The sequence below is a fragment of the Crocodylus siamensis genome, chromosome 2, assembly GCF_052110815.1.
Source record: "Crocodylus siamensis isolate JL-2025a chromosome 2, ASM5211081v1, whole genome shotgun sequence".
In the NCBI taxonomy this organism is placed as follows: Eukaryota; Metazoa; Chordata; order Crocodylia; family Crocodylidae; genus Crocodylus; species Crocodylus siamensis.
Genome location: NC_143396.1, coordinates 198,792,469 through 198,817,356, shown reverse-complemented (window position 1 = coordinate 198,817,356; position 24,888 = coordinate 198,792,469). Strand labels below are relative to the sequence as shown.

Below are 24,888 nucleotides of genomic sequence, written 5' to 3'. Positions count from 1 at the left end.
GACTGAAGAGACTTGGTGTTTCTGTAGACTCCTTTACAGCTGGCTATTCTGCTCTTCATGCTGTTGAATGGGCATTAGAGGAAGTTGAGAAGCAAAATCCATACCCATATGGCCATGCCATAATTGACAGTAGGTAACAGCTCTGTTCCATCTGCAATCCACCTGCTCAAAACAAGTCTGAAGCAAACCTGCCTCTGAAACCCTTGACCAATTGTGCTAATTTAGTTTTAAAGTAATCCTAGGAGCCTCCATTTAGTCTAGTTCATATTTTTTTTTTATAGTCCTATCCTGAAATGAGCAGTTATAAAGAGGAGATCTGTATTCTGCAGAGGACTTGGGTTCTCTACTGAAGGGTAGTCCTGGCCTCAGGCTAGCAGTCAGTCTTTGCTCCGCCTCTAACAAAAAGGGATAGTAGGAAAATCCAAGCTATAGCATATGACACATGGAGGATTTCAGAATAAGTACTTAAAAAAAAAAATCATGATTTCTCAAGAAAACTTGCTTAATTTCATTCATATTGAGAAGCTGAAAAAGTTCTGACACCTCTATTTATTCTTTAAAAAAAGTGAACATAGTAAGGGTCATTGTAATTAACTGTTACTATTTCCTTCCAATGTATTACATTAATCTTAATTATTAGTAGGAACCCACTTACTTTGTGGTTTTATGGAAACTGAGAAATCAACAACAAAAACTTAATAAAACTAAAATGTTTTTGTTGTTTGGCTCCCCAGTGAGGGCAGCCTGCTATCTAAGATGGCAGCTATGCCCTTGTCCCCTTCCCCAATGTAGGAGTAAATTTAGTCGGGCTTCTGGCCTACTTGATTAGAAAAACAGAGACCAGAAGTGCTGATACTGCTTATTTCAGTTATATGTTTTGAGATAAGAAATCCTGCATGTCTTATTACCCTGTGCACAGATGTCCAATTAAGTAAACTTGTTTTAGTTTCTCCAAAGTCATATTTTTTTTTCCTCTCTATCTGTTGTAAGTATAAAAATGCTTGAAAACTTAGAGAGGAGGATTCCTTTGAAACAAACAAGTGGGTGATTCCCCTTGCTTATGAAATCCTCCCTGTGATCACAGTATAGCCCTAAATAAAGAAAAGCTGCCCCTGTTGCTTCTGATTCAGCCACAACGCAAAGTCTGAGTTCTTCCACGCCAGGCCTCTTCACCAATCCATGCTAGGGGACGGGGCCACTAAAGATGTTTGTGAAATTGGCTCTGTGAAATTATTTCCAAAATTATATTGGTAGAACTCTTCCTATGCAAGGTATATACAGTAGGTTTTTTGCATTGTTACCAGGAGCTTAACTGTACATTAACGGGGATGCAGTTTGAAATCTATTTATGAAATACTGCAACTGGTCCATAAAAAACTATCAAAGAAAACTTGGTGAAGCTAGCTGCTTTACTTGAACAAATGTGGCTCCTTTATCTATGTACTGCAGTAGACCTGACCTTTCCTTTTATAAGGACTATTAAAAAGGTGTATAACTTGGTCAAAAGCAAAGTAACTTTCAGTGCTGTATAGAATAGTTGCAGCCTACTGTCTTTTGTCATAATATTCTGTAGTTAATGAGAGGATGGATGGTGACAATAGCAACGTGTTCTTATGAAGATTACTATCGTAGATTATTGCTGCTATTGGTATTAAACATTTCAATACTTGCCCAAGCCATGTACATTGTTTTTGGAAATATAACATAAAGCTTACTTGTGTTGCATAGCATGTGTTTAGCTCTCATTAGTAAAACATTAATAATCATCACTTGGCAACAAGCCATTTTCAAGACTCAGAAATGTCCTATACTGACAGTGGCTGATGATTAGATTCTTTTAAAAAGTAATTTAATGGGCTCTCCACATACACCTAACATTTTAAGTGGTCGGTAGACTAGCTCTACTTTTATAAGGTTGAATGGAAACCAAGATCCAGCTTATCTTTGTGGCCGTTTTTCAACAGCACAGAACCACAGTCTCTAAAACAATGGTCATTCTTTACTCTGGAAATATGTGGTAAGACAAACATGCAGAGATGGAACAATGAGAACTTGCATATACACCAGGGAGAAACTGACAGCAAGTGTTTTAATAATCCATAAAGAACAGAGGTCAGACAAAGCTGAGGGGGGAAATGTTATTTCAGGTTTAGTAAGCAATTAGCAATCATGGTCAGTAGTTGCAAGGTTCTTTGAAAAGTTGTAAGTTGCCCTCCTGACAATTCTAACCTGCATAAATATATAGAAATGTGTTAAACCAGAATTAAGTCTTTTCTGAGTACATATGCCAGTTTTGCTCATAGGCATTTAGGTGATAGATTTGTAATGTATAAAGAATAGTAGTAAGCAACTACTTTTATTTTGTCCATAAGATCATGTAAACAGTTTTCTGGTATATATGCCTACATAATTCCATAAATTTATCTAAGTTTATTATTATGAACTCTTATGAAATGTAATTGATGCAAAATATGTTTTTAGAATTGTTAAACCCAGTAGGTTTACTGTATTTCCTTTATCTAACATTATAAATACCTTTTATTACATTTTGATGTCCAATGTAAGGACAAATAACTAGTGCTGTATATTTGCAAAACCAAAATTAAAGCTGCTTTAGAGATTTAGTTTAACTTTAGGCACTGTGATGGACCTATACATCCCTCATCATTGTTAAAGTCCTCAATTGTTTAGGTCTTGTAAGGCAACTTTCCCCCACCAGTCTTGGGTCTTTGCAGACATACAGAGCAACTAACTATAATATTTGTGAAATGATTATTTTTCATCCTTTTTCAAAGAGGATTACAAAATACAGTTAGGGATAGGTTATATTTTCTACACATGGTATCCTGAGACTGGTTTTAGATTGTATTTTCAAAATTGCTCACCTAGCTTTAATAGTACCGATCATATGAAACACAAATTTTTAAGTGCAACTATGAAACCATCCTCAATAAATAATGAATTACCCTCTTGCAGTTTCTTTGCACTTCCATTCTTATCTACTTCAGTGGGGCTGCAATCAATGTAGGCAGAATGGAGTTTGATTTCAAATTTTTAAAAGTTCTTTATACATCTCGTTTTAGATGCTATAGGTATACCTTAAAACAAATGCGTCCTCTTATCAGTCCATAAGGAATAGGTCCATAACGCCTGGAATCTGTAGAATTCCTGAGATTATCACCTTCTACCCATACATGTCCTTTTGGCACCTACAGTTGGACAAGATCAAAATAAAAGTTTAAACAATAAAGAGAATAATTTATTTAAAGGAAAGTGAAAAATTTTTCCTAAGATATATTTGATAAAACTTAACACACTTGTTTCATTGCCATTCAGTGAATTAATAATTTTACAGTTTCTGTTATAACTGTGCCAGATTTAAAAAAAAAAAAAAAGTATTTTGAAGTATCTCTTCTATCACGTGCTCCCAAAACACTAGGTTGCAACTAAAAATCCAAAATGAATATGTAAGAGGTTAGACCAATGTGACAGGGTCATTAATTTAATAGACTTCAAAAGAGGTCATTAGGATGTTGACTGAAAATCTGCCCTCCTGTCGCAGTAACAGCATGAACAGGGCAGCCACACACTCATCAACATCCTGGGGCCAGCACCAAGGCTAGACCTGTTAGTAGGCTCATGATGAACTAAATGGTAATTGATTGTGACATCAATTACGAATAATCTCATCATTTTATCGGAGTGGGCTTGTCAAAGTTCTAATTAAGATCACAGTTCATTCTGTGTGCAGGAAGAATCCACAACACATTATACTGCAATAACAACCATCACAAAATAGCAAGTCTCTTTTTATAATTTGAAAATTAATGATGGTGACCTTATAAGATATGACAAAGACCTTTTATTGCTTATATGTTCTGTGCATTAACTATATACATTGGGATTAAGAAGAGGGCACCGGGTAATGTAGGGCCCCTGCTAGACTCAAATGGTAATCTTGTGGCTACGCCAGATGAGAAAGCCAAAATTTTTAACAAGTTCTTTGCCTCTGTTTTCTTGGACAGGGACCAGGATAGCTCTCCCACCGCAGGTAGGGGCAATCCTGGGGATAGCACTGCCAGGCCTTGGGTCTGCGCAGATGTAGTAAGGGATCTTCTGGAAGGGCTGGATGTTTTCAGATCTGCAGGTCCTGATGTCCTCCACCCATGGGTGTTGAGAGAGCTGGCAGGAGTCATTGCTGTGCCCTTGGCCCGGCTATACGAGCAATTGTGGTCCATGGGCCAGGTGCCTGGAGATTGGAAATTAGCTAATGTGGTCCCCATTTATAAGACAGGGAGAAAGGAGGACCCAGGAAACCATAGGCCCATAAGCCTCACATCAGTCTTGGGGAAAATCCTTGAAAAAATTATCAAGGATTACATCCGTGAGGGACCAGCAGGGGAGATCATACTCAAGGGAAATCAACATGGGTTCATCAGAGGCAGGTCCTGCCTGACCAACCTGATGGCCTTTTATGACCACGTAACTAAATCCCTGGATGATGGTGTCACTGTGGATGTAGCCTTCTGGATTTTAAGGAGGCCTTTGGCACTGTCTCTCACCCCATTCTCATTAATAAACTGAGCGACTGTGGCATTGATGCCTACACAGTTGGATGAGTCAAAAATTGGCTGATGGGGCACACGCAGAGAGTGGTGGTGGACAGGTGTACTTAACCTGGCAGGATGTGAATAGTGGGGTCCCCCAGGGCTCAGTCCTGGGGCCTACACTGTTCAACATCTTCATCAGTGGCTTGGACAAGGGGGTGGAAAACATGTTGTCCAAGTATGCTGATGACACCAAGATGTGGGGAGAGGTAGGCACGCTCGAAGGGAGAGAGAGGCTGCAATTAGATTTAGACAGACTATAGAAGTGGACAGATGGGATGGGATTCAATGTAGGTAAATGGAGGGTGCTGCACCTGGGGAGAAGGAATCCACAGCATACATATAGGCAGGGGAGCTGCCCCCTTGCAAGCACAGAGGCAGAAAGGGATCTTGGAGTCATTATCAACTGCAAGATGAACATGAGCTGCCAATGCCAGACCGCAGCCGGCAAAGCCAACCGCACCTTGTCGTGCATCCAAGAAGCATCTCAAGCCGGTCCAGAGAGGTGATCCTCCCCCTCTGCATGACATTGGTCAGGCCACAGTTGGAGTACTGCGTCCAGTTCTGGGCACTGCACTTTAAAAAGGATGTGGCCTGCCTTGAGAGGGTTCAGAGGAGGGCCACCCACTTGGTTGGAGGGCAACAGGGCAGGCCCTACGAGGACAGGCTGAGGGACCTGAACTTGTTCAGCCTCAGCAAGCGGAGGCTGAGGGGGGATTTGGTGGCTGCCTACAAACTCGTTAGGGGAGATCAGCAGCAAATAGGAAGGGCCCTATTCCCCACAGCACCACCTGGGGTGGTGAGGAACAATGGCCAGAAGCTGCTGGAGAATATGTTCAGGTCAGAGATTAGGAGGCACTATTTCACTGTTAGGGTGGCTAGGATCTGGAACCAACTTCCTAGGGAAGTGGTCCCCACTCTTACCTTGGGTAAATTCAAAAAGAGATTGGACAAACACCTGTCTAGGGTCATGTGATCCCAGCGTGTGCTCCTACCAGTGGCGGGGGGTCAGACTAGATGATCCATTCAGATCCCTTCTGACCCCAAACTACTATGAAACTATATTACATGCCACAGGTTCAGGACCCAACTAACCCAGGGAAAAATTGAGAAATAGCAGCATAGCTGCATTATTAACCAAAATAAGAGAATTCAGAGCTGCATAGGTTTAAACAGCATAAAATAATTTATTCAATAGATATACCCTGCAATGACTAAGATTTGTGTTGTTAACATGAAATGGAATTGTTGAATGTTTCACAGCTTCATACAAGGATAAGCTTTTAAACATAAACCAACAAAATATTTCTTAAATATCGTACTTGATAGTTCATATGTTTAAGAATCTAGGCTAGGTTCAATTTTACCAATACCAACCAATATTCTTCAATCTAACTGCTACACAGTAATTAAATATTCAACCATAAGCTGATAAAGGACATGTAAACTCCCCACACACCAGTGTTTACTTGAAGTGGCCAACCATGTGAAACACTGCTACATCCCTGTGTGTATACAACTATAATTAGATAAATGAACATGTGTTCTTAATTTTAGTTTCATCTGCATAAATGTTAAATTTGTGAGATACAACAGAACGAAGATAAATACCTAGCTGGCAGAAAGTAAATGTATACAACAGAAAATGGGCATCTATATTACACTACTAAAAAGGTAGGGTCCAAACTTTACCTACCTGCATATAGCAAGCTCAAAAATAGCTAACCACATAGCATAATTCCACTACCTTGGATAGCTGCTCCAGCCAGAAACTGAATGGAAGCCAACAAATAGAGCAAGAGTAGTCTAGAGAACATCTAGGAAGCATGAAAGAGGAAGCAGCTCTACATTTAACTTTCATTAACATACACCTCAAATAAAGTCTCTTACCACTTTTTAAAAGAAAGTTATTATTATCAAATCTGCCTTGACTGAGATAAAAATTACCTTAACTAATTAAAACAATGTATAGATTCACCTGAGAAAAAAGCAAAAGACTACACTGAGATCCAAGGAAATTTGCCAGTAGGAGTGAACTCATCATCAAAACAGCTAAGACATCAAATTATTTCTGAAATAATCCTGACTGGTAGACTACATAAGTGAATACATCAAAACTACACCCACTGGGAAATATGTAGCAATAACATTTCTGTCCACCTAAAACTTAAGTCAGTGAACTGTTTATATATAGTCAACTGCAGTTTCCAGCCAGTTAAAGGGGGAAAATGCTACCAAGCAGCTCCCCAAATAACTGCTCCTCTCCACGTAAATCTTTAGTAAAAGATGAAAGATTTATGCAACTTGAAGAGTACTAAATCAAGGTAGAAGTCAGAAAAGAACTGAATCAGATTTCTCTCTTGGGTCCAAATGATCTGTATACAACAGTGGGAGCCAACCTTTTCAGCAGGTGAGCAACAAATTAACCCTGCAGTTTCTGAGTGCCACTCCAACCCCCTTGATCTACTCAATCTGTTGCTTTGCTTTCTACTTCCTTCTTCGTGCCCCCTGTCTAATCCCCTGATCTGCTTCCTGCCCTGTGCTCCTTACCTGACCTACTACTCTTGTTTTCTTTCTCCTGCCCCATCTGCAACTGTGCTGCCTGTCCCCTCCCTGATCTGTTGCATGCCACACACGAGCTAAATATGCCACTTGTGGCACTCGTGCTGCAGGTTGGTGACCCCCGGCGTAGAACATCCTGTGCAACATATGCAAAGGGAGTTTCGACGGGTTGAGACTTTAAAATGTGCAGACACGCTTCCTTCACATGTGATGCTACAATTTTGCTTTATATAATCCTCTGCAAAAACTCATGCCATTCCTATCCACAGTATTCACTGTATCCACATCTCTCTCTGATCCATAATTTACTTTCAGATCCAACGCTGCAATACTGCAGTGCAAATGGGTGAAATGACCTTCCTGGTGCAAAGTTTACTATACAACATCACCCAGAGCTACAAATGGCACATCAAACTACTGTCATTTGAAAGAAGTATCCCAACATCAAGAACAAAAAGTAACAGGCATGATTGGCTGTGGCCCCATGCAGCTATGAAAAGAAGCAAAAACCTTCATGAAACAAAAGAGCAAAGCCTTAATCATGCTGGGTCCTGAAATAGCCTCACTCCTCTACTGCAACACTGTTTGATCACCAAGACACCACCAGCCTCTATCCTTTGCCCTGTTTCACTGGTTACCATGCTTTTTAACTTTTCCTGACATATGGCCAGAGTAGACAGCCAAACCTTCATTAGCAATATAAAGAGTGAAATGAGGGCTTCAGCCACTTATAACAAAGATTTGCACACATATCCCTAATCCTTCACATACTTGTGTGTTCTTGAACAAAAATTATGCCATCTCTGGCCCATTTATTACCTATATAGTACTATAAATGCAATTCACTGGTTATAATAGTTTGCATACTAGGCATAATAAGTGCAATAAAGAGTATTCTTCCACAATGAGATACACAATTTGTGGTAACTTTTACAAATCCTTCCAGGAAACATGACAGGACCCTACATCTTTAAAACTGTCTTTAAGACTACTGTCAAAATGTATGACTCATCTACAGATAATACAGTATAATACCTTTGTATGGTGCCTGTCCATCATCTAAGGCACTTCACTACAACCTAGAATTAAAACAAGCAGTAAAAATCACATGAATTAGATGAAAATGTAAAGCCAAATACTGGTGACAGGCCATAATCATTCATTTAAAAAAAAAGAAAGAGAGAGAGAGAAAGAAAGGTGGATTATACTTTTTAGAAAATAAAGGCGAAAGCCCCAGACCTGTAAAGGTTTATACACGTACTTAGCATGGCACACTGAGCAATCCTGTTGATTTCAGTGGGTTTACTCACATGCTATAGATTATTTGCATTAATCTGGAAGGATCAGGACCTAACTGTCTCCTTCTTAAAAAAGGCAGAACATTCTAGTACCGTGTAACCCCTGTAGCAACAAGCTTGTGCTCATTCTAGTCTACAACGTCAGTACTAAATGTGTAATAGCTCTTTGATCAAATAGGGCAAAAATTTTTTATCAAGTCTATAAAGCTTTGCATTCTCATAGCAGAACATTCAAAGTGCTCTATATACCAACTAACAGCTAGCACCAAAGACTAACTAATGAGAAAGGTATAGGAGTCACACCACTATTGTGTGCTAACTGCAGGTGGTGAATCTCAGGCTCTTAGCCATCTCTGACAAAATGAGTTACACATGCAGTAATCGAAAATATAAAGCCCAACATTCAACCTATGAAACCTATATTCATCATTATTACACAAAGCAAGTTTTTATTATAATAATGTTTTTTTAAAGAAGAAATTTGATTAGAACACAAGAGCACAGAGTATATCCAATTATCGAATATTTCCATTGATCGTATTTTAGATTGGCCACCAATAGGCATTCATTTTGAGCAGTAGAAAATTTCTGCTAGAAATGTTACTGGGCGAGAGAACAGTACAGACATTCAGCCTGCAACTGCCCCCACTCCTTGCACCTTCCTCAAATCTGGGTGATGCCAGATTGGGAAAAGCATGAGGAATAGTGGCTGCTCTGTGCCTCCTAATCCTGGGGGACTGGAGCAGTGGGGCAAAACCCCCTGCCTGCTCCTCACACCAGTGTGCCCCAGTGTAAGGAGGAGGTGGGAAACAAGCAGCAGCTGCTCCTTCCCTCCTCTCTCTGTCTACAGGAGGAGCAAGATCAGCTAGCCCTACCTTCCCTGACCACCACCCCACACCCTCTCCAGACCAGGGTGACTCCATTCTCTGGAAAGCACAGGAACTTTTCTCTGATGCTCAACTCTTCCCAGGACCAGGAGGAGGTGATCCGCAGCTAGTCTCCCCTTCTTCTCTAGACGAGGGTGACCCTGGTCCTGGAAGGTATAGGAAACATTTCCCTGCCACTCAACTCCTCCTGGTCCCAGCGAGGAGTCAGGGAAGTGTATAGGCATTCATTCTCCTAAGAGAAACCCAGGAGTGACTTCTACCTGGTTGGAGACAGGATATTTTCCTCCTGGGATGGCCATTTTTGTTCTGGGAGGAATTGGGTGAATGCCTGTACACTCGTGTTTTCCACTAGGACAGCTGCAATGAAACGTAATGACTGTATGTGGCCCTTTTCCATTTTAGCCCTGATCTACACTTCGAGTATTAAAGGCTATATGGATCCCGTGCATAAGTTTCAGCCAACAAAGATATACCATTATAGCTCTCGGAAGCAACAGATGTACCGGTATAATAGGCTTTACATCGGCAAAGCTTATTTCCGTAGCCAAACCAAAATAAACTATACTGCCATAAACATTTTTATGTTGCTATAACTGTGTCTACACTAGAATAAGGGTTGTCAATCTGAGTGGGCTGTCACTTAAAAATGGCAAAATAAGTGCAAACATGGCGTTAAAAGGCATACCAAGTTTGTAGTTTTACAAAACAAGAGTTTACAGATTTATTTATACACATTCATATAGTTTCAAAGTTGGTAGGGTCGGAAGGGACCTGAGCAGACCATCTAGTCCGACCCCCTGCCATGGCAGGAAAGAGTACTGGGGTCAAATGACCCCAGCAAGATGTGCATCTAACCTCCTCTTAAACACCCCCATGGTAGGAGCCTGCACCACGTCTCCTGGAAGCTGGTTCCAGACCATAGCTGCCCTGACCATGAAGTAGCGCCTCCTGATATCTAACCTAAACCTACCCTCTGCCAGCTTGTGACTTATTCCTCCTGGTCACTCCTGGCGGTGCTCAGGGGAACAGTGACTCCCCCAGTGCCTGCTGATCCCCCCTGACTAGTTTAAAACAGGCCACAAGATCCCCACTCAGCCTTCTCTTTTGGAGGCTGAACAGGTTCAGGTCCCACAGCCTTTCCTCATAGGGCCTGCCCTGCTGTCCCCTGATCATGCGAGTGGCCCTCCTCTGGACCCTCTCCATGCTGTCCACATCCCTCCTGAAGTGCGGCGCCCAGAACTGGATGCAGTACTCCAACTGCGGCCTGACCAGTGCCGCATAGAGGGGGAGGATCACCTCCTTGGACCTGCTCAAGCTGCATCTGTGCATTTTACCCCCTCGACCAAATCACTGAAGATGTTGAACAGTGCGGGCCCAAGGACCGAGCCCTGGGGAACCCCACTGCCCACGTCCTTCCAGGTTGAGAAGGACCCATCCACTGCCACCCTCTGGGTGCGGCCCACCAGCCAGTTGGCGACCCATTTGACTGTGTGGGTGTCTACACCACAGCCCCCCAGTTTCTTAATGAGAACGGGGTGAGAGACAGTGTCAAAAGCCTTCCGGAAGTCCAGGAAGACTATATCCACTGCTACCCCTGCATCTAATGATCTGGTGATCTGATTGTAAAAGGCACCAGGTTGGTCTGACAGGACCTGCCACTGATGAACCCGTGTTGGTTGCCCCTAAGCATGCAGTCCCCTGCTGGCCCCTCCTGGATGCGTGCCAGCATAATTTTCTCGAACAGCTTGCCTAGGATCGAGGTAAGACTAACCGGCCTATAGTTTCCCAGGTCCTCCTTCCTGCCTTTTTTGAAGATGGGGACCACGTTGGCCCTCTTCCAGTCCTCCAGTACCTCACCAGAGCACCACAAGTGCTCATAAAGCCATGCCAGGGGACTTGCAATGACCTCGGCCAGTTCCTTTAGAACTCTAAGGTGGAGATCATCCGGACTGGCTGACTTGAATACGTCCAACCCCTCCAGAAGCTCCCTAACTAAATCCCCGCTAACCCGTGGCCCACGTATGCCTCCCCCGGGGCCCAAGGGGGGCCCAGCACAGAGGTGGCTGTTCTGGATCATCAAGTCCGACCCTCTGCCATGGCAGGAAAAAGTACTGGGGTCAAACAACTCCAGCAAGGTGTACATCTAGCCTCCTCTTAAATACCCCCAGAGTAGGAGCCAGCACCACTTCGCTTGAAAGTTGGTTCCAGATCCTAGCTGCCTTGATGGTGAAGTAGCGCCTCCTGGTGTCTAGTCTGAGATGCAAAGATGTGTGTTTTGTACTAACATGCAATATAAACTAGGGCTCTCAATTAATCGCAGTTAACGCATGCCATTAACCCGTCAGTCTGTTTTTACGGGGTGTTTTAATCACTGCTGGTGCTGAAGAAAAAGCAGTCTGTCCCCGTCACTGCTGTGCACCTGCCTGTGTTCTGCGGAAAAAGCAGCCTCTCTCCCCCTCACTGCTGTGTGCCTGCTTGTGTGCTGGGGTAAAAGCACCCCTTCCTCCGTGCTGCTGCCGGGTCTCTCTCTCTCTCTCTCACGCACACACGCACAGAGCCAACAAGCAGCCAAGCAGGGTCCTGGGAGCAGACTCAGCAGCTGGATGGAGGTAAGTTGTGGGGGATGCAGGGATTGGAGGGCCAGGCTTGGGGACTGTCTAGGGTTTGTGTACGTGTGTCAGGGGGAGTGGGTGGGTGCCTGCCAGCGTTGGGGAAAGCTATCCGGGTACTGGGGCTGTGGCAGGGCAGGGCGAGGTGGCTGCCCCTCCAACAGGGGAACAGGGTGGGGGGCTGCTGGGGAAGAACTGGGGGCTACAGGTCAGGAGTGAGGGGCACCGGCAGTACCAGGGGGCTGAAGTCAGGAGTTCTGACAATACAGAAAAAACATCCAAAATATTTCTAATAAATTGGGATTCTATTATCAGTTAACTGTGTGATTAATATTGCAATTAATTGCAACTGTTTTTTTAATCTCACAATTAATTGAGATTAAAGTTTTTTGATTGTTCTACAGCCATAATATAAACTTATGTATTAACCCCTAATATGTATATACAGTTATACAAACAGACAAAAAGAATACAAATATGCAGATCATATCACCTTTGTTCACACTGGGTCACTTTGATTCTGAGTAGTCTCTGTAATTTTAAATTAGTCTGTATTTTAATTCTATGGGAATAGCCAAAAAGTAACTACTACATTGAATAAGACAGAATCAATCATTTAGGTTTTAAAATATAAAAAGTAATACTCATTGCCTTAACTGATTACTATTTTTGTCTGGATACATTATTTTTTCTAAAACAAAAAGGTAGCAAATTATATCATTATAGTATTTATTGCATTTTCTTTCCACAATTCTGCTTTTGAAAGGGTACAGTACTGCAATCAGTTTAGAGTAGTTCAAGTTTGACCTTTCCTAAGGTTACCAGTATTCCAATCACCTCAAGCACTATCAAAGGTTTACATTTAAAAAGAATCCTAAATTATTCCAACTTTTTTTTTTTCTTTTCAGTGCAAAGGCTTCCTTCTTGAGCTATGATAAGAACTAATCTGAGCGCTGGACAAAAGAATAAAATCTCCAAGTTCTCATCTATCCCTACTGAGGTTTATTTAAGTGCCTCCCACTTTGGTACAAGAAACAAACATAATTGCTTCATTGCCTGCGGGTGTTCATTTAACAAAAGCAGCTTTTGTGAATAAACCACAGGTGTTACCTTTCTTGATTAAAGTGAAATATGATGAAAGAACCTACAATATCAAATGACAAGTTTACTACATACTACTGAAATTTATTTAAGTAAATTGCATCTAATTAAGAAAAAGCATATGACATAAGAGTGCAAAGATTCTGCTTAAGCCCTGAATATTTCAGGTCTTACAAACTTGATTTTTTCCCCATAATCCTTTATTTATTGCAGAACCATGATTAGGTACTACATAGCATAGTGAATGTACAGTATTTACTACTGAATAGCATATCTTTCTTTTGGACTTAAAAGAAAGGTTGTTCATTAAGTAAGTGTCAGGTTGTTCATAATAAATGTCAGGTGGAATAAAACTTAATGACAAATTGATACAAAGCATAAAACCCAATATTTTGGAAATCAATTTTAAAATTTCTGCATTATTTTGACTGGCAAATATCCATGCCTTAGAAGTCTGATATCAATAATCATTTAGTATAAATTTAGTTGGTTCTATTCATGTAATGTAATGTAAGAATTAGAAACTCAGGATGTATTAAATAAGTGAAGAACACTGCAGATTTGTCCTACTCAACAATTTAATTAATGTTTAACACACAGAACAGGGATTTCACTTAAATTCTATGTACTTCTGAAGGTGCTGGAGTAATGTAGCCATGATGGTCCAGGAAATGAGAGAAGGGCAAGGACTTCTGTGGATGATATTTTTAGTGGACCAACTGCACAGCTGCGATAGACTTAGATAACCTTTCAAATGGAATGTATTCTTCTTCAGGTCTGAGCTCATACCGTTGGTCCAATAAGAGCTGTCACCCACAAAATCTTTGCCTCTCTCATCCATTTCTGAATATTTTGTTCCTTTCACACAGTGGCTTTGCTGCAAAAAATTGCAAAAGAATAAAATTTATGATCTTTTCCCACTATAAAGTATGTTTTAGTCCTTGCAGTGATTATCTATATACACTTCTTCACTTTGAGTGTGGCTCTTGATTGAAGATATTTGCTATAACATGCAAAGTCTCCTTGTCTCATGTGCTGAGAAAAAAAAAAGGCAGCGCACACTTCCTCCATCTCAATTCTTCTGCACTTTCTGGCTAGAGATGAAGCATTCTTGTCAGGTCCTCCTTGTGTCCTACAATCCTAGTTGAAACTTTTTCTGCTCCGTTACACCTCTGGTTCCTGAAGTTTCTAGAGACAGGTTTGATGCTTCACTAACACTTCAACTATTTAAGTCAGACTCCATGGGCTCATAACATTACTGTTGGCATTTGCAGAGGTTCTGATACCTTCAGCAGCATGTTCTGGCTCCACCTATAGCCTTCAATCCATTACTAAAAAGTCCAGAAATTAATAGCCTTAATGCTCTGGCTACATCAGGATAAATTATGAAGGGACTGCTGGCACTGAATCACACAGTGTAGTACTGATATTCTCTCAAGGGTTTACTTTGTGACTAGAGCAAGGGTGACAAAGATAAGCCAGCAGGGAGAAAGAGCTGTGGCATGGTGCAAGCAAAGCCCCACTCTGATAAAGCCCCCACCACCCAGCTGAGGGGCAAAACCCAATGCCAAAACCCCCTTTGCTAAAATCCCCACTGCCTAGCTGTGATACAGGCAAAGTCTGCCTCTGCCAAAGCCTCCACTGCTCAGCTGCAGCACAGTACTGGCAAAACCCCCACTCCATTGAAGCCACAGCTCCCACAGGCTGCTGACCGGCTCTGATTTCCAACTTGCCTGCGTGTTTGGGAAATAGTTCCTGCTGTCCAACATGCCATTCTTCTGTTCCTCTGGGTGAGCTACCTGTCTGTTCCACAGATGGAGAGGATTTCTCAAGATCCAACTTTGTGATAGGGGATTTTCAGGAGACTAATCCATCTTTGTCCTCCCCTCTGGAGGAAAATATTGTCCTACCTTCGTCCATTCCATGCATTATTTTAGGGGATTTCAGGACCTGATGTGGTATGTGAGAAACAGGCCTTTCACCTTTCCTTAGAGAAGTCAGTGAGTCCTCACACAGGTTGGGTAACAACCTTCAGCACTCCAGCACAACAGATTACCCTGCCAATCAATGAGGGCATTGTGGAGCCTTCCAAAATAATTTGACAGACACCAGTGTACCTGTTCCCAACTGCTAGAATGATAAAAGACATCCACTGCCTCCCAGAAAGGCAGAGTATTTTTATACCCACCCTATAACCTCATCTTTAGTTCACTTCTATTAACAAGAAAGGGTTGCAATTCAGATCAACCCTCAAAGAGAGAGCCAAAATACTTGAGACTTTTTTTCTTTGAAGAAAGCTGTGCTCTTTCAGGAGTCTTCAGTTCACAACAATGAACTACCAGGGTCTCCTTGCCATTTATCACTGAGACGTAAGTGTCATACCAGGTCAGATCAATGATCCATCTAGCCCAGTAGCCTGTTTCAGAAAGTGGCAAAGTACACATTAGAGGTAGAGCAGTGAATCTAACAGATCTAGTGATCTACCCCTATCCAGCCTCCCTGGCATATCGTTGGTTTAGAGATGCCAGAGGAAACATCTCCAACTGTTTAATTAAGAAAGCCATCATCCATGAACTTGTTTAGTCCCTTTTTGAACCTGGCCATAGTATCTGTCTCCACCACCTCCTGGCCCAATTACTTCCACAGTTGAACTGTGTGTTAAATACAAAAGTACTTTCTCTTGTTAGTTTTAAATGTTTCCTTTTCTTCTTCTTTCATATGACTGATGTAGATACAGAACAGCAATTATAATTTTACATTTAGGTGGCTGAGCCAGACAATTGCAGCCGAGTGTATCCCTGTGATACCTCCCTTCGTATCTGTGGACCAGGTATTGAATACAAAGGACTCCATTTACCTGGTTGAGATACCGAAATTCTCTAGCTGGTGTCTGGCAAAAAAAAGAGTCCTAATCAGCCTTCTGTTGCAACTATATTAAAGTATCTACTGAAGTTTAAAATGGAGACCTGTCCAATGGACTGGACAAAGTGTACCTGACAGCTCACTGAGACATCTTGTACTTGATGTTAAAAAGTACATACAAAAAGAGACATACAAAGGACACTCACTTTCAGAAGATTTCAATGGATGTTTTCATAGCCAAGATATCTAAAAGTGCAGCAATATCTACAGAGACTGGATACGTGTCTGAGCCTTGTTGATGCTGCTCCACAGTCACCCCACATTTCACTAAAGCCCAGACAACTTCTACAGTTTTCCCATGCAACAGACATTTGTAGACTTGCCACTTCGACATGCACCTCTAAGCAAGTATTATACAATCACAAAATCCTTCAGACACTGTTCATCTATACTAGGGAAAGACATCCAAAAAGCCTGAGCCTGAATTGATTCAAACTTTGAAGGTTAGTCTAACCTGGCTAGGCTGAACTGATTTGTAATAGTACAGACATTCCCTCTGGACTGAGGAAATGCCAGCACATGCCTGCAGTGGCTCAGGCTAGAAGCCGAGGGATGCTAGAGCAGCCCTCCCTTCCCTTCTAGAGAGCTGAGCTGAGGGGGGGAGTGGCCAGGCTGTGGCAGGATGCTTTGATTAGGAAGAGGTTCCCCACTACCCCTGAGCAGATCAAAAGGGAATATTTATCACCCCTAACCCAGTGTTTATCAGCCCATTAAGAAAGCAACAGAGGAACATTACGAGCTATCTGTTGATTCTGCTTTTGTCCTGTGTGCCATAGCTCGGAGGTAGCCAGCATGTGGTCTGCTAGCTAATGCCGGGATGGAGGAATGTCTGCTTAGCAGAGAGTGGGGAGGGGAGGTGGAGAGCAGAAGCCAGGCAGATGCCTGCAGAGACTGCCAGAGCTGCAGCCAGGGAGTAGAGGGGAGGGGCCAGCCCTGTTGGCAGAGAGTCCCGCCCAGCCCAGAGAATGTGCCAGGATGCTGGGGGACTCTGTTTTAATTTAAACCAGCAAGGGGTATGGGACAAACATCACATAAACCAGTTTGAGCCAAATCAGTTAAGTCTGATACCACATTCAACCAGGTTTATCTTAAACCGGTTTTAGCCATTTCCAAACTGGTTTAGGTCTGCTGAACATCTGTTCTGTTACAGGTTCAAACCCCTTTCTGATCACTTAAACCAATTTGTGTGTCCCCAGCCCGACAGGAATTTTGATACCCACCTCAAAGTCTGTTAGCATTGGTTTAAATTAACCCAAAACAAGAATGTGGGTGTAAACAATCAGTCAAAGGTGAAAGAGAAGTCACTTACTAGTAACTGGAGGGTTTTTGTAGATGTGTTATCCATATACTCAACTAGCATCCTGCCCTCCTCCTCCTCTTCCTTGGAGTCGCATATAGTACATGACTAAAGTTGAGAAGAAACTGTGGAGCAGAAAATGCATACTGACATTCCCCTCCTTGGTATGGGGCACTAGAAGTACCAGGATATATTCTGCAACTACAGTAGACCAAAAATCTAGATCAAAGGACTCTTGATCAGAGAAGTGGCCATAATGGAATAGTGGTTGCTAAACATAGAAACCTGAGAGATGCTGTCCCCCTCTGTCTCACAAACCCTAGTACAGTGTGGAAAAAGAAAGCTTATTTAACATAAGAGAACAATCAATTCAAACCCCATTCCTAAGTGCATCTGAGTAGAAAATAGGCCTTCCCTTATACTGCCAAAGGTACAAAAAGGAAGGGAAGTGATGTTATAGCCAGGAAATGCAAGAGGCAAGGATTTTTGTAGGAGTTATCTTTTGTTGGACTCATTGCATTGTGGGACAGATTTAGACAAACTTTTTAATGCAACACATTCTTGCCTAAGACTATCCCAACCATGTAATCAGTCCAGTAAAAGATGATCACCCACAAAAATCCTTGCCTCTTGCAAAACACTAAGGAGATTTCCAGCACAGAATTGTTTTAGAAAGTTAAAATAAAATGGCTCTCAGAATAAGTGTATGTGGCTTATGAGACTTGGAACAGCACAGGTGCAGACAAACACTCCCCCTCCACTGACACACTGCTGAAGCCACCCAGCTCCTGCTGGACTGAAGCATGATTGTTCCAGTCCACAAGTTATAAAGGTCGCTGGCCCCTGGTCTAGTGGTTGTGGCACTTGCCCAGGGAGTAGGAGATCTAATTCTCCCAGACCCACCCAGAAGGGGCTTGCCCCTGCACCCCCTACTTCTAAGCAGTGTTCTAGCCATTAGGCCACAGGTCAAGCATTATCATAGATTTCATAGACATTAGGGCTGGAAGGGACCTCGGGAGATCATCGAGTCCAGCCCCCTGCCCAAAGGGCAGGAAGTCAGCTGGGGTCATAAGATCCCAGCAAGATGAGCATCCAATTTGCTCTTGAAGGTGTTCAATGTAGGTGCTTGAACCACCTCCGCTGGCAGACTGTTCCAGACCTTGGGGGCTCGGACAGTAAAGAAATTCTTCCTTATGTCCAGCCTGAAATGGTCTTGCAGGAGTTTGTGACCGTTCGACCTCATCATCAAGATGCCTCTTCTGCTCTCCTTTTGAAGTGGGCCTACTGGGCAAACAACCTCCTGAGCCCATATGTGCAGCCAGGGGGAGGAGACTTAGCCACAGGGTATGTGGATCAGCAACATGGGTTCTACCTTGGGCCAAGCTTCTAATGGGGCAAAGACTGCTCCAGTGTCATTTATCTATTTATCCATTGGGCAAAGACTGCTCCAGTGTCATTTATCTATTTATCCATTGGATAGCAAATGCAAGGTGCAGCAAGTGAGTTTCAGAAGGACAGCTACTACATTTTTCCACCATCCTCCGAGTTCTCATACATTAGGAAAAGCCCAAATATCACTTCCTGCATGAGCAAGTTTGTTTTAGTTCTCAGACCCAATGCATTTTCAGTCAAACCACCACTTCCATTTCCAATCCTTCCAAACATCATTTCACAGGACCAAAGCCATATGCTGCAATCATACCTATGAAGTCTCTTCAACGGAGCATAGAGACTAGCGGACTGATTTCTGTTCCCTGCCCAGGGCATACCAATGTAGACAAGCCACAAAGACCAAAGGATAAAACTCTGAACTGATAATGACATTTGTGAAACACGGAATGTAAAAATTACCTCCTAGTGAGACTGGTTGCCAAAGAGAAATAGAAATAACTACCCTGAAAGTCAAAAATTGTGAGCCAGTTCATCTTAGCCAAGAAAATATTGATGAAGGGGTTACCATCTGATACTTGACAACAGATACATCTTGGTTCTCTCAACAAATGTAAGACAGGATGCCAACTGGAAAAAAACAACCACTACAGCTACCTCCACACCACCAGCTTTCAACCTGGGCATACCACTAGATCCATCATCTATAGTTCTGTTAGAACTATATTTGGTCTGATCCCACCAACTGGGATGTACACCTTAGGGATCTGAAGCAGGGATTCCTACTCTTACAATACAATCCCAAAACTGTAGCCACTCAAATGCTACAATACCAACCCCGTGACAAAGACAACCTAATCGCTTTTGTTGTCACCCACAATCTCCAGTTCGAACACCTGGAATGACTTTCAACCCCACCTGGAAAATGAAGATCATTTCAAGGTAGCCTTAGGAGACAAGCCTGCCCTGGTTGCAGGCAGACACCCCCCATCATTTCAAACAATACATCTCCAGCAACAGACTACCTAAATCCTATTGTCACCAAGGTAGCAGCCTCTCTCCAGATCCAGATGCCAGCTGTGCCTTCACATCAACACAGACCATGTTATAACGGGAGCAAATAACAGGAATTATAACATTTAGGGTTCATTTATCTCCTCCTCTGCCAATATCATGTATCATCACCCACTGACAGTACTACTCTGCTGTCTACATTGGATAGCCTGTGTAGAATGAATTAACACCCATCAGACATCAATTCCAGAAAGATGCAAATGGCAGGCTACCTTACCCACCCTGGACATTCCATCAGTGACCTCGGAGTAGCTGTTCTTAAACAACAAAAATTGAGAAACTCACTTGAATGCAAAATTGCAGACTAAAATTCATCCATGGGCTTGACTGTGTTAAGTATGGCCTCAACAAATATTCAGAAATTCGTAGCCTATTACCTGGACTAACTTTTATAACACTTACATCCTTGGGCAGGGTAACTAATTTGTTTATTCCTTTTGATTGCTTCAATCCACATTCTCCTCTCTCACCAGTGCCCCTTTCCCCTATCCTTTTCTTAGAATCATGGAAAATTAGAGTTGGAAGGGACTTTAGGAGGTCATCTAGTCCAAACCCCTGCTCAAAGCAGGACCACCCCCAACTAGATCATCCCAACCAAAGCTTTGTCTAGCTGGGTCTTGAAAACCTTCAAGAATGGAGATTCCACCACCTCTCTGGGCAATCTGTTCCAGTGTTTTACTACCCTCCTAGTGAAGAAATTCTTCCCAATATCTAATCTAAACTTCCCTTGCTGCAACTTCAGACCATTGATCCTTGTTCTGTAACCTACCACCACTGAGAATAGTCTAGCTCCATCCTCTTTGGAACCCCACTTCAGGTAGCTGAAGGCTGCTATTAAATCCCCCCTCAGTCTCCTCTTCTGCCCAGCCAGTCAGCCCCCAGCCTGTACTGATGCATGGGATTGTTCCATACTAAGTACAAGATTCGGCACTGGTCCTTGTTGAACCTCATGAGATTTCTTTTGGCCCAATCCTCCAATTTTTCTAGGCCACTCTGAATCCTAGCCCTACCCTCTAGCTTATCTACTATTCCCCCCAGCTTGGTGTCATCTGCAAACTTGCTGAGGGTGCACTCTATGCCATCTTCGTGGACATTGATGAAGACATTGAAGAAAACCAGCCCCAGGACCAAACTCTGGAGCACTCTATTTTGGCTGCCAACTACACATACAGATGTTAATTATTACCCTCTGGGCCCGATGCTCCAGCTAGCTTTTTATCCACCTTACAGTTCATTCATCCAGCTGGCCCATACTTCCTTAGCTTGCCTGTAAGAATGTTGTGGAAGACCATATCAAAAGCCTTGCTAAAAATCAAGGTATACCACATTCACTGGTCTCCCCACATCCACAAAGCCAGTCATCTCATCACAGAAGGCAATCAGGTTGGTCAGCCAGGACTTGCCCACAGTGAATCCATGCCGACTGTTCCTAATCACTCTTTTCTCCTCCAAGTGCTTTGAGGTGGATTCCTTGAGGATCTACTCCATGATTTTTCCATGGACTGATGTGAGGCTGACTGGTCTGTAATTCCCTGGATCTTCCTTTTTCCCTTTCTTAAATAAAGGCACTATGTTTGCCCTTTTCCAATCATTCAGGACCTCTTCCTCCTCCAGTTCTTTATATTTAAATTACTTTATTTATTTCCGTTTAGTACCCCTGCTCTCTGAAAGTCCATTAATAGCATTTGATAAAGATTGTAACCTATAGAAGCTCATGCCTTTCTGAACAAGTTAGTTTTTAAAGTGTCGCCTTTCTCTGCCTTCTGCCAATGCATTACATTATTTATATCGTGGGTGTCAAAGATACAGACTGCAGGCCTTCTCTGATTGGGAGCTCCATCATCTGGCCCCTGGTGCTATCCCTGGGCACCTATATACGTGCCTGCCACCTGCTCCAACATGTACTAATCAATATGCGTCAGAGCAGACTCAATTATCGACGCCTCAGCATCACATGTATATAGCTTCCCTACGCTTCAAAATAGTGGGGGTGCTTTAACTATAGCTAGCTGAACCAGCTTGTTAAAGCACCCCGACTGTCATTTTGAAGCGCAGGATGCTGAATACACGAGACACTACGGGCTCCTTAATGAGATCAGCTCCCGAGAGCTGCCCCTCCCTCCTGCACCACTGAGCATGTGTATAGCCACCCCTGGGTCCAGAGATGACTCACACACTGCATGTGGTACATGCTGGAACAGCTGTGTGTGCAGGGCCCAGGCACTGTACTGCACACCACCCACCTCATGCCCTGTGCTGCACACAGTGCCTGCTCCAGCTGCTTGAAGGTGGTGGTCAGGTGCAGTGAGTCCCACACCAGCCATCCATGGGTTCCACATACAGTGCAGTCCTGGATTGGCTTAAATAAGCACTGTCTGCACTGGATCCAGCCCCCAGGGATGGCCACAAACCATTCATCTGGTCCATGGACCAGCCCTGCACTACTCATCCAGCCTGCAGATCAGATGAGTTTGACACTCTTCGTTTATATTATATATTAACATTAAATAATTCTTAGCATTCATGTATAAATTCTTATTGCATTTGACAAAGACTGTGTTTGGGAGTTAACAGCTCTGAATAAGACCACTTCTCAGATCTGCAAACATAATAAGCAGCATTATCTTCAGAATTATATTAGCTCTAGAGTTAGTTACAGGATGAAGAAACCATGTCACCTCCGCAATGAACCTCACTTTAGCACAAGGTAAACATATTTCTCCTGCATCAGCTAGAGTCAGGGCATTAACAGTGTGTTGTGATTGATTATCAAGGGAGTGTTGCTGAGAAATGGATTTGTATCTCAGCTTTTTATCACTATGACTTGCAAAAAGCAGTTCCTTATTTACAGATCCTAGCTGTATTAAGTGACATTATTAGGTAGTACTTCTGTTTAAGTGACACAAAAGCTTAGAGTATTGGTGGCTTATGATATACAAGCTGTTTTACTCTGATGATTTCCCCCTCACTTTTTCAGTTTGTAAATAGAAGCTGCAGTAACAGAACATATGGTACTAAAGAACTTTAAGCTAAAGTAAATGGCATTAAAACAAATGCAAATACAAAAATAGGATATTCAGGATTTGTACTATAATCCTGGATTATATATTAGGCTTTTAAAAACAGGATTTAGAAAATTTATGAACAACTATCCTTTGGTAATGACTTCTTTAAAAAAAAAAAAAAAAATCAGTACAGCCACAATTAAAATATTGGTATTGCTACTTTTCTTATTACCTCTGATGATTTAAAGTTTAAACGAATTGAATAAAGTAGTATTTTGTTTAATAATACAACTGCATCCAAGTATCAGGTAAGTCACCTTCAATAAGTTCTGTTCTATTTTTATACTTTGCATAGTGAACCATGTTCACTACAGATAAGTTAGTGAATAACAATATTAGGCATTTTTAGAACTTCTCTCCTATAGTAAAATATTTATTTGCATCTCTGCACAGAAATATTTCTTTGGAAAAATGAGAAAGGTTACTGACCCATACTGTTCACACTGAAAATATACTGATACAATACAGTACATATTCCTCATTTCTGGAAGGACTTGCACTCCTTTAAAAGTTCCCTCTAAGTCGTAATCTCAGTCTTTTTCGTGTGCAAATAAATTTAGGCTTTGGCTACAATTTCATGCACCTGGTCTAATCTATCCTATTCCAGCCCCTATCCAAGGATATATTCAAATATACGCTTAACTGACACATAAGTAATTTTACACATCTGAGTAGTTGTAGTGATTTTCACTATTCTAGTTCAACAGCAACTCTATATAGTGGGAGAGGTGTGCTATTACAGCTTTACTAGCAAATCCTCCTGGTAGAAACATTTTGTACAGTCAAAGTAGGGTTTTTTCTGGACTAACATACTAGTTTGGTGAATGGAATAATCTACAGAAGCAAAAGCACTTCTGAGCTAATGTATGCGTCTACAGAAGACCTTTTTATGTATCAGATCATATTTAACCCCTCCATTCTATCCCAAACTACCTTTGCTCCACTAGCAAAAGGTTTCGAATTTAGACATGGTGTATGCCACATACATGTTTAAAATGTATGTGGCATGTGTATAAAGTTACACACAGGCATTTTAAGCCTTGCAGGATCCCATGGTTTAACACCTAACATAGAACATATTTTATGTCTTGTTTGCATGGCATCTCAATTTAATGTGTAGTCAGTAGCTGACAATCAGCTGACTGTCAGCCCAGCCAGGGGTGTGGTAGGGGTTAAGGGTGTGAACTGAAGGGCTTCCCTGGCTGGGTACTCTAAATTCTGTTCCAAATAGCTCTGGGGACAACACTAATGTCTGGAACAGATGGTAAGGGACACACTGGGACAAATGCCAAACTGCAGTGCAGTCTCCAGACCTAGCCAACAGTCAGCTGATAGTCAGTTTTCAATTTGCCATCCAGTTTTCAATTTGCCAGTGCAGGGCAGGTGCAGTGCAATTGTCATCTGATCCCCAATCCCAAAATTCCACCCCCTACCATGCACGTATCATATCCCATCATACCTTTAACTAAGGTATCTGCCAGGGACTTTAGAAACATATATCCAATAAGCATATTTTTAGAAAAAAATTGTTCCGTATTTGTTTTTCCTTTTAAGAAATCAGATTTCCTATAATATTTTTAACTGTGTCAAGTTAATGCTGCATATCTGATCTTATTTGATCCTGTACTGAATTGGGACTGACAATGATGCATAGTGATATCAGTGTGCTCTACAGATTTATTAGATGTATTATCATAACAAAAGAATGTTACCTCAATCACAGCAATATGATATCATTATAGGGCTCAAGGGAAAATATCAGTATTTGAATAAGAGTTAATGCAAGAGCACAGGTAACAAAAATGTTAACTAAGCTAATTACTGTCAATAACAATTCTACTATAGTTCTTTTAAAAAAACAGAACAACCATGGCCTACACAGAATTAGAAGTAGATTTCAAGACACTTGATCAAACAGCTATAATTTTCACACAAATAGAAAAAAACCAAAAATTTGCTGAAGTCCAGAAGTATCTAAAGAGTACCCCTATTTACTAAATTTCTCAATTATTCTGTACAGAAATAAAATGTTAAAACATTTAAAAATAGAAAATATACTTTGTATTATAGAAACTTA

General features: G+C 42.0%; 1 protein-coding gene across 2 annotated transcripts in view; it reads right to left on the bottom strand.

Moving 5' to 3' along the window:
- The window catches only part of IMMP1L (inner mitochondrial membrane peptidase subunit 1), a 59,508-nt gene that overhangs the window by 12,208 nt on the left and 22,412 nt on the right, over nt 1-24,888 (bottom strand). For both annotated transcript variants that reach the window (XM_090032801.1, XM_090032799.1), the window contains exon 5: nt 3,099-3,209. In XM_090032801.1, the coding sequence (XP_089888927.1) occupies nt 3,099-3,209 (111 nt within the window). The remainder of the gene's footprint in view (nt 1-3,098; nt 3,210-24,888) is intronic.